This window comes from Microtus pennsylvanicus, chromosome 10 (genome assembly GCF_037038515.1).
Source record: "Microtus pennsylvanicus isolate mMicPen1 chromosome 10, mMicPen1.hap1, whole genome shotgun sequence".
Taxonomy (NCBI): Eukaryota; Metazoa; Chordata; class Mammalia; order Rodentia; family Cricetidae; genus Microtus; species Microtus pennsylvanicus.
In genome coordinates, this window is record NC_134588.1 from 30,219,184 (window position 1) to 30,230,035 (window position 10,852).

The 10,852-nt window shown below is 53.6% G+C and overlaps 1 protein-coding gene across 1 annotated transcript in view; it reads right to left on the bottom strand.

Annotated features, from left to right (window-relative positions):
- The window catches only part of Lgr6 (leucine rich repeat containing G protein-coupled receptor 6), a 114,953-nt gene extending 104,101 nt beyond the window's left edge, over positions 1-10,852 (bottom strand). Inside the window, exon 1 of the mRNA XM_075988038.1 lies at positions 10,467-10,852. Coding sequence (XP_075844153.1) covers positions 10,467-10,678 — 212 coding nt within the window. The 5' untranslated portion in view covers positions 10,679-10,852. The remainder of the gene's footprint in view (positions 1-10,466) is intronic.

The following is a 10,852-nucleotide window of genomic DNA, read 5'->3' on the forward strand; positions in this document are numbered from 1 at the left end:
TTGGAATGGGAGTTAGGTCAAGGCAACAAACACCCTCGCTCTACAAACCAGAGTGTGAGGCTCTGATGTCCTACAAGCAGAGGGGGCGGTGGCATACTTGGCAGGATCCAGGGCAAAATGAAAATGCAAATCCCTTCATTTCAAAACCATCACTCTCACACAGCAGTAGCAGAACACTAACCCAAGTCAGGGACCTTCAAAGTACCGGGTCCTGCTCGGTGCTCTGTGGCAAGAGCATGGAGGGGTAAAGGCTAAGAGACTTGGGCCAAATTACCCAGCTGGCAGGTGCTACATTCAGGTAACCCTGCTGGAGGGCTGGGGCCAGGGTGGAGTCAGTTACCTCAATTCTCTGGGGTCCTGAGCTCCTATCTGTTCTCAGGCAAGCAGGGTGAGAGCCCAGGTCCTGTCCCAATTCTCTCTTGCTTTTGTCCTAGACAATAGTTTGCCTTCCTTTCCTGTCTCCTGCCAGCCTCCTAACCTGCTGTGTCTATCACGACGGCACGGGATCTGTTTACAGCCCCTCCCTGACTCAACTCTTGCAATCCCAGACACTTGATCCAGCCTTTCCATCCTCAAACACCCACACTGCCCCAGATTTGGGGAAGACCGGAAGAGAGCAAAGACTAAATACATATAGGTGAACTGCCTGCGGCCCTATAGAGAGCGCCCCCTGCAGGTAGAGACCGTATTGTGGGTCTGCAAGTATGAATGAAGGGTGGCTGAGAAAACAGGGCTTAGAACATAGGCCCTGCCTGCAGGAGGCTCCCAGGCTAAAGGGAAAGGGTGGCCAGGGCTTTAAAAATCCGCCGGCAGTAGTGGTACACGCCTTTAATCCCAGCACTGGGGAGGCAGAGGCAGGTGGATCTCTGTGAGTTCAAGGCCAGCTTGGTCTACAAGAGCTAGTTCCGGGACAAAGTAGCCACAAAGCTACAGAGAAACCCTGTCTTGAAACACTAGATAGATAGATAGATAGATAGATAGATAGATAGATAGATAGATAGATAGATAGATAGATAGATAGATAGATAGATAGATAGATAGATAGATGATAGATAGATTCCTTCTTTCTGTTGCAGAGAAGTTCCGAATCTGATGGCAAAAAGGCCCATCAGAGAGACAGACATATCCCACACAAAGGGTTTGTAATACCACATCATAATATTCTGGGAAACAGTATCACATTCCCCGTGTGAAAAGCTCTTCCCTCAGGCAGGATCTCACTTCCTGCAGATCATCAGGAGAGACTTACACTACCTGGCATAGACCGTCTACTCCGGGGCCTGTGGTTTTTCTCTCGCACCACAACCGCCTCTCCAGGGATTCCCACATAAGGCATCGTTAGTTCAGCAGAGCTGCCCACCCTCTGCCCTGCCGCCTGCACTTCTCACTTCCCACGAGGTGGAGGTGCCGCTGGTGTTATCTGTGCTCCTCTTATCACCCCCTTTGGAGCCTCAGGGGCAGAGGAGCCACAGGCGTGGACTGTGGAGTCCAAGCTCACCTCGCTGTGGCTCCTCCCCTCCCTTGTGGGTCTCCAGAGCCTCATCTGAAAGAGGAGATAGCAATGGCTGTGTCCTCACATGGGAAGTTCGTGTGAAGAACGCTGTGTGGTGCCTGGCAGGGAGCAAGCATCCCATCCATGTCTGTCCAGTAAATGAGTAAGTGAGTGCTCCCCACAACAGCCTTGAGTTCAAGCAGCCATTAACAAGGGGGGCGCAGGGAACTGTGGGAGTTAAGGTGAGAGGTGTCAGTAGAATTCACATGCTACTGGGCTGCAACCCACCCTCCTGACCCACACCATGCATGAGAACATGGAGCAAACCGCTGGTGGGGGCTGGAGACCTAGTGGAACGAAGCCCCTGAGTGGGCAACCTGCTAAGGCTTCTTTCTTTAGGACATGCTAAAAGCCTTTCAGTAGCAGCCATGTTGGGCCTGTTTCCCAGGAGCCAGCAGTAACAGGTGGAGAGCTATCCTCATCCCAAGTCACTCTGGAGCTGGAGTCAACCTTGATATACTGGGGCTTGTGTTTCTGGTTCCTCTGTATATTCCCAAATAGACAGAAACACTCTTTCCCCTTGCAGAGAACCCAGTAGTCTACTGGGTTAGGGTGAGAGGCCGCGATGACAACTCTGCCCTCACTATTCCTCTCTCTTTCCCTTGGATTAGCCATTGGCCTTGGCCTTGAGCCTGGGGACCACGTCCAAATCCGTGACACTGGTGCAATGGGAGACACTCAACACCTTCTTGCCACCTGCCTCAGTCTGGACACTCTCTCAGGGACACTCCCACCTTCTCCAACACCTCTAAGGGCAAAAGGGATGGGATGAGTGGCAGGAAGAAAGGATGGAGGAGCTGTGTTCTAGAGCTAGCCTGCAGGATGTCACCCTCAGCAAAGTCCTAGGCAGGCAGAGGGAGGTGGGTGAGCCAAAGCACCCTTCACACCAGACTCCGCTTCTTCCAAACGCCTCTCCCAAGGGAAGAGCAGAATCCCTGCTAACATAGCCACCTTGTGCCATCCGTGGCAATGTGCCAAGCACTGTGCCAAATTACAAATGTCTGCCTCAGAGTTCAGTGTAACTATTTCCATTTTGAAGCTATGGAAAGAGGCTGAAAGAGGTAAAGAAACCATAGGCATGGGACCATGCATGCACCCGTGAGGCTAAGCTGAGGGTGTGGTGAGATTTAGGTCAGTCTAGGCTACACAACAAGCACCTGTTTTGGAAAGCTGTAGGGACAGGAGAGATGAGTTAGTGGTGAGGGGCACCGACTGCTCTTCCGAAAGACCCAGGTTCCATTTCCAGTGTCCACCTGGAGGCTTACAACTCTCTGTGGCGCCAGTGTCAGGAAATGCAGTGCCTTCTTCTGGCCTTCGTGGGCACCAGTCACACACATAGTACACAGATGTACATGCAAGCAAAGCACACATACACCTAAAAGTAAAACAAATTTCAAAGCCAAAAGCCAGGAATGTAGTTCAGTGGTACTCACCTAAAATGTGCAAGGTCCTGAGCCCAATCCCTGGTGAGTAAACACACACACACATACACACACATGCTTGCACGCATAGGAGCTCTTTCCTCAACAGCAGGGGCTCCAGATGTGCCAGATGTTGCCTGGGGTTGGCGATGCCTGATTACAGAGAAGCACAATTGATAACCCTAACTGATAAACCTTGAGCTGCTTTGTTTGTGTTATATGTGTGCCCTGAAAAAGAAGACAAAGGGCCCTGCTCTGGGACATCCTACTTCAGAGAACGGTGCACAAAAGGCCATTGAGAAAGTATAACCAAGTACCAGTGCGTGCTTAGGTATATGAGGAATCCATGTAATCCCAGCTGTCAGGGGGCTGAGAGAGGAGGATTGTGAGTTCGAGGCCAGCCTGGACTACATGGCAAAACTGTCTCAAAACAAAACAAAAAGAAATTGCAACTTAATTGGATATTCGCCCAGGGCTGATGGCTCTCTTTTCTCTTACAGGGTTCTCTGCCTGTAGATAAAATGCTTCTGGTCCTCTGGTGCTCCCAGGATGACCAGGCTCCATGAACACTTGGCCGGTTTCCTTTAACGCGTCACCGTTTGCCGACTGCCTCACAGACGACTCCGCACACAGTAGGTCTCTGACAACACTGAGGATCATGTCTGCTCCAGCGAGGGTCTCACCCTCCCTAGCTATGACTCTGGAATGGTTTGAAAGAAAATGGCTCCCAAAGGGAGTGGCACCGTTAGGAGGTGTGGCCTCCTTGGAAGAAGTGTGTCCCTGGGGAGTGGGCTTTGAGGTCTCTTCTGCTCAAGCTTCCCTCAGCACGACTGTCAGTTAACTTCCTGCTGCCTTCTGGTCAAGATGTAGCCAGCTCCATGTCTGCCAGCATACTGTCATGCTCCCCATCACGATGATAATGAACTAAACCTCTGAAACGGTAAGCCACCACCTCAGTAAAAGTTTTCTTTGTAAGAGTTGCCATGGTCATGGTGTCTTTTCACAGCAATAAAAAACCCTAACTAAGACAAGCTCATTAATTGTACTGAACCCCAACACTTTCCCCTTCAAGCAACTACCACAGATGGGTCCCTAGAAGTCACTGCTGGTGCATGAGAGGGGATTGGCTCAAAGCACCAATACCTCTTCAGAAATAGGGGCCGGGACACAGGATTTCAGAGGCTGCTCGACCAGGGGTAGTAACATGCTCAGAATCCAGTCTGTCCTTGTGGAGCTCAGAGCCCTCCAGAGCTGACCTCCAGGGAGCACTATCCAAACTGGAGAGGGAGACTTGGTTCTGAGGAAACACCAGCACCAGACATGACCAGATAGAGATCTTAGATTCTGAACCCCTCATTTTCCTCAAGATGGGCCTCACACAAGCCCCTCCCTCACAGGGTTTATAGTTGGTGCTTTAGGTAAAGTACTTGAGGGCAGCTCTTGACACCTAGCAACTAACCAGGAAGTGGTGGAGGTTGCTGTGGTTGACTAGGGGTGATAGTTAAGTCCTAAGTAAATCTGACCAGGCCCCAAACATGGACCTTCCTGACAAACTAGGGTACTTCTGGGATAAGGTCACAATCAAGGGAATAAAAACTGTGACCTAGGAGCAGACAGGAGTGGCAGAAAGCCAGGCACACAGAGCTGCCGTGGCCACATTTCCAATTATCAGCGGGGCCTCTGATCCTGCTACGGGGCACTCATCCCTTGGAGGTCTCTGGAGGAGACAGATCCTGGCAGCTAAGAAAGGGCTGGGAAGGGACACAAAGGAAAGCTCTCCTCTGGAGGTACCTTGTCTTTGAGTGGCCGGCCCAGCCCCCACCTGCCCGCCACCAGCCCGCTGTGGCCTGCCCTGGCATAGCTCTGGGGGGCTCAGTGCCAAGCCCTGAGCTTTCCCCCCACCATGTCCTTTCACTGCTTCCAAAATAACTCTTTGCTCACTGCCCAAGTTTGGCTTCTCGGCTGTTTTTCTCCTCCTGGGACCTGTTCTCCCTTGTCTGAAGGGCAGCAGGGGAGCCCTGAATTATTGTTAGAAATTGTGGCTCTCCTTTTCCTTAGTGAGTGCAAAGAGGCTCCTACCATTCTGAGTCCCTAAGTCAATAAGCCCGTTCAGTTTGGCTAATGGGAGTTATTTCCAGGAGAGGGAGGGTGGCAAGTGTTCCCCCACCTCCTACTCTTGCACCTTCCCAAGGTGACCAAAGCCCCAGAAGGACTCTCTGTCCTTGGCCCTGCTCCCAGTAGAACCAGTTACTGGCCTAAGGTCACACAGTCCAACATGGATGAGCAAAGAGGAGGCTCCCCCACGCCCTTCTAAGCAGGTTCAGCGCAGGAACCGAGCCTAGGCTTCAGCACCCCACCACCTTCCTCAGGCCATACTCAAGAAAATGTATTCCACTTCTGAGGAGAACGCTGGCTCTCCGGGCAGCCTGACCTGAGAGCCCAGACTCTTCCCCTTTGGAGAGTCTCCCATCAGGTAGACTTGGCTGCTGCCCCTCCAGGCTGTGCACAGGGTGACTTCCTCCATCACCCAGCCCAGAGCCCAGGAGCAGCTCAGCTCCTTGGAAGCCCGGTTCCCTGAAGGTCAGCGAAGGGGGTATAGTGAAGGAAGACGGTGGTGGAAAGGAGGAACCCTCTGAAGGGCCCCAAAAGATGGAGCTCTTGGATCACAACCGTCCCCCTCTCTGGGCCTCGTGGGGCCCTTGTAGCTAAAAGTGCTGAGAGAAACAGAAACATCGCAGTCAATGTTCCTTAAGTGTCAGTGCTATGAAAAGTGCCACCCGCGCTCCCCGTCCCCTTTGCTCCTCCGGACCTCCCTTCTAGATAGACGCAAGTAGTGTTTCCATTTTAGGCTAAGAAATTGAAACTTTGGGCCTGGGGTGAGCTCCCCCCGCCCAACGTCAGGGTTGCCTTTGGCGGTCTCCAGAGCCTGGCATCCTACCAACAATACCCAGGGACACCCAAGTGGAGCCTGTCTCCTGTGCGCTGTCCATCGTTTGTCACCTGTGGGCCTGGGCCAGTGCAGGAAGCAAGCCGTGGCATAAGGGACCATCCAGAGCGAGAGCTCACGGGAGGGGGAAGGTGGTGGTGCCGGGCGGGCTGGGGGCCAATTCTCTGTGAGCCAGGCTTTCTTCTCCGCCAGTGCCCCACCCCGCCCCGCCCGTGCCCACTGCTGCCAGAGCCCAGAGGTTTCCTTTTTCTTTTTGCCTAAGGCTGTCTCCTGCCTTTCCTTTGAACTGGGGTGTCAGCTCCCCCCCACAGTCACTCTCCCCCAGCAACCCCCCAGGCTCCTTCAACAAGGGAGGGCCCTGGGGACACCACTTCCTGGAATTACTCCACCCCTCCTTTACTCTCCCCTCTCCGCATTGGTCTGGGTGCTGTCTGGCTCTCCCCCTCCCTCCCCGATTTCCCACCCATTGCCAAGCCCTCTCACCGAGCTCACCCTGTTCCACACCGGCGGTAGCGGAGGACCCTGGGTTTCTCTGCCTCTCCTTTTCTACTTTGCAGCCAAATGTGGAGCACAGAAATCCAGAGAACCCCGGAGACTTAGCTAGGGTCTCCCACCCACAGAGGGATTCGAGGTTGGAACTTGGCTCAGAGTCTGCTGGAGAGGCAGCAGAGGCTTGACCAGGAAGGGAGCCTGGGAGATGAGGAAGAGAGCTGACAGTAATACCCCAACACACGCTCCCCGGGTCCAATGCTCCCCGACTGAGGCCACATGGTCTTCTGCTTGCTCACTGGACAGTCTTCTGGGGACCCTGCCGGGCAAGCTGGAGGACAGGCTGGGCTCTTCCCTTGGTCCCTCTCTCCCACTGCATGAAGCCAAAACTGTACCAGCAGCAGCGAGGCAGCAGTGAAGCTGTCCTGGGTCCTTGCCAGCGACTCTCCTGCCACAGCCCTTAACACACAGAGAGACTTGCCCTACAGCTCTCGTAGAGGGCTGCTTCTTCCCTTTCCAGTGCTAGCCCAGGGCCTCCTCCTCCAGGAAGCCTTCCAAGAAAACTCTCTCCTGACTCTGGCTCCCTAATGTCAACACTAACTCTGTTCTTTCCACCCTACAGACCCTCTACCAAACCCATTGCAGACGCTACCTCAGTGAATCCACACACGTATTAGCTTTACTTATAGATGGGGAAACCAAGTCACAGAGATGCCAATAAACCCACTCAGGCTTACCTAGCACAGCCTTTTACATCAATGCCCATCCTGAACCCTTCTGTTCTGTTCTTCCAATACCCTGCCTCCATCTGTCTGGCTGCAGACATAGCCAGGCAGTGGTGAGGAATGCTAATTACCCTGAATCTACCTACGCACAAGTGTGTGCACACACACCCTCACACACACACAAGCGTGCTCATGCACACACATGCACACCTGACCTTTCACACAAATCCTGTAGTTATCACGGCCGGCTTGAAGGGAGCGAATTCCCAGAGAGCAGTGAGCAGCCGGGCACAGAGCGAAAGCCCTGGCAGCAGTGAGAAAAGAAGTGGGTACTTAGGGGCAACCACCATGTCGGAGTCTGAGTGTTTACAGCCAGAGCTACAACCATGTTTCCAGAACACTCTCCCCAACACTTCTCAGCACTGGGGGGACTCCATGTAAATCCCCAGATTCCCCTACTCAGGCTCTGTTTGCTTAGCAAGCATTTGCTGCATGTGTGTTTCTGTGTTCCTATGTGCTGGGTAGCGCAGGGACACTTCTCATTCACAACGCCACAAACTGCAGTGCCCTAGAGCCAGGGGCTCCATCCTCCCCTCCATCCCTTTCCATAAGGCGCCTCGTGCAGGAAGACACACAAAATCCAGCATATTTCACTAAGTCTCTCGCTCCATTGAGGGTGTGGGGAGCCCTTCTAAAGACATCTGAAGAACTGTGTATAAATGACTCCTAACTTTGATCAGACAGGGCTGGCACTGGGCCCCAGAGTGCTCATGAGTTTTGGACTTGTGTATCAAATAAATAGAAATAAAGGCTTTCTGATCTCCCCTGAAATTGGAATGGAAGGAGATGGAGGCAGCCACTTCATGACAAGTACAGGCTAGGAAGGAATCTAACTGTCTTGGGGTGGAAAGCAGATATCAAGTAATTTATACTAAGATTCTTTCAAGGAAGCCATTAGAGGAACCAGCGGTGTCTTCTATGGCCCACAGGCAAATCCTAAGACTGCCAAGAAGGGAAGGAGCCTCAAGATATCCCTGGTCTGGCTCCTCGAGGTTCATCTCTCCCTACCTTCAAATGCCTTTGCAGAGCCTGGGGGGAGGGGAGCTCAGAACAATAATATATTTGATGCATAGGCCTGAAGACCCTGATTCCTAACCCCAGAATGCATGCAAATGAGTGGCCATGGAGGTGGGCACTTGTGATTCCAGTGTGGAGCAGCGAAGACAGATCCCTGGGACTACCCGGCCAGCCAGCCCAGATCACTCAGTGAGTGCCAGGTTAGTAAGGCACCGTCTCTGAAAGGCATGCAGACAGCAGAAAGTGATGCCTAGGTTGACCCTTGACCTCCACACACATTGCACATGTACCTGCATACACATGTACACTGACACAGATCCAAACACACACACACACACACGATATACAAAATGTCCTTGCAGTTCTCCTAAGGAAGCAAAGAAGGAAAGCTTCATCTCTGAGCCCTGCAGACAGCAGATGCCCCTCCTCCATCACCCACCTGGGACCCCTGCACAGCCAAGGCCAGAGAGACAGTCCGCTCCACCTCCCTCCAACACCACAGATATTGCCAAACAATTCCCTACATCACCACCGGACCCAGCACATCCTTCTTCTGCCCTCAGACACACTCTTAAGCCTTAGAATAAAAGAATTTCCTTAACACCTAGGAGGGCTCAGGAAGAGCTCAGAAACCCTCACCTCCTCTAACCCAAAGATGCCTCACATCAGAGGGCACCAGATCAGAGTGCCAGGGGGCTGCTGTCAGTATGGACAGTCAGACACTTAGATTCCCAAAGTGAAACTCTTTACCTCTACCCCCAAGTCTTGCCAGGAAGAGGCCCACAGATTAATCGAGAATATCTTGCATGCTGGAAGGTGGCCTGACCTGCCAGCCTCTGGAAGGGCCTGTATCCTCTGCCCCTTTCACACAGGCAAGGGGTCTCTCTTCTGCTATCCCAAAAGAAGGCTCAATAGAAGTTATTTCTAAACTCCTTTCGGCCATCAGCCCTGTCTTCCAACAAGACAACGGCACAGTTATTTAATATGTAAAACTGATAGAAATGGGGGCCTCTGGAGGACACTGCAGGAGTGGGCCAGAGCCCCTGTACTCTGGTGCTGGGGTACCCTCCGCTCTGCTATGGATTCCTATGCTCACCTCTCCTTTCACCCCCTAGGCTGGACAGGACTTGGTTTGCCCTTTTGAATCAGGGGTACTTTTCATTCCTCACTCCCTTGAGCACACAACTGTGTCTTTTGGAGTGACGAGAGTATCCAAAGGGGGCTGTAGAGATAGGAAAAAAAGCCTCATAGGGGCTCACAGGATCCCCACACTCACCAGGACACTGCTGATCTCAGTGCATCCTGGCCACTTGCTGAGACTTTTGGTACAATCCCAACTCCCTCTTCCTTGGCACTCATCAGTTCTAGGACCCCAAAGATGAGAGAGCCTCTCCCAGGCCTGAGGGAGCTCTTGGAATCCTACCCAGGCTTTTCCACCTGTTTGCCTTCCTCTGAGGGAAAGCACCAGAGGTTTCCTCCTCTGGGAACAGGGGTGGAAGCCAGGTGGTCTGGGATGTGCCCCCACTCCCTCCTGCCCAGGTAGGGAGCAGCTACAGCCTCTGGTTCTTTGATTCTGAGACAGCTACCCCCAATAGGGTCCCCTTCATAGATCATCTCACCCCAACACAGACTCTAAAAATGTTTCTCTGGTTTTCAGTCTCAGAGCCTGCCCACAAATTAGTGTCTCTAACTCAGCCTCCAGGGACATGACTTCAGGGAGGCCTGGGGAGGGGGCAGGAGACCTCCACACAAGAAGATAGTTCCGACAGAATCCCTTTCTAAAGAGAGCTGGTGTCAGGAACCCGTCAAGAAGGCCACCTGCCTCAGTGGGACAGTTCTTGCCCTGGTAGACGAACCTATTTCCACTCTACTGGGGCACACTCCCCTCTCCTCACACTTATGCCTTCATCAACCCTCCTGGACGCTCTTCTGCTGGGGAAGACAGCTAAGGAAGAGACTCCCCGCCCCGTGTTCCCCCATTTTCTTGCTCAGAATTCACAGCCCACTTTGCCAGGCCTGGATTCCAACACTGAGCCTATGAGGGTGGGGAGCACCTGGGAAAGAGCAGAGAGGCTCGGGCTCACTCCTTGCCTTGCCCTTAGTTTCCTAAGGACTCTCCTCTGCTCCCCAGTCCTTCAGTCTTAGACTCGGAAGGGAAAGAACCCTCCTGGGATGCTCTTGTCCCAGGGCACCAAACCGTGTTTGTGGGGTAGGCAGCCATCAGGAATAGCAGGAACAAGCAGGTGAGTACTCACAGGTAAGCCGTCAGGGGGTCCAGGTCCCCTGGCACCACTGAAAGCCCAAGCTCGGAGCAGTCAGCTGACAGCATGATGCCGTCCTCCTGGCAATGGCAGGGAGCAGGACAGGCGGGACGCCCTGGGCCAGGCTGGGGGTCGCTGCCTGCAAGCACCGAGGCGCACAGCACAGCGCAAAGCCACAGCGTCAGGAGTCTCAGCGGGCTGTGCATCTCGGCGGCGGGGGGCACCTGGCGGGCGCTCGGGCGGGCGGGAGCGCAGAGCAGTGAGCGCGCGGCTCACCTCCTGGTCCCGGGCGGGCCCGAGGGCTGCGCCGTCGGTGGGACCGCCCTCGCTCTACTTGGCTTGGGTGAGGCGGCGGCAGCGGCGGCGGGACGGTGCAGTCA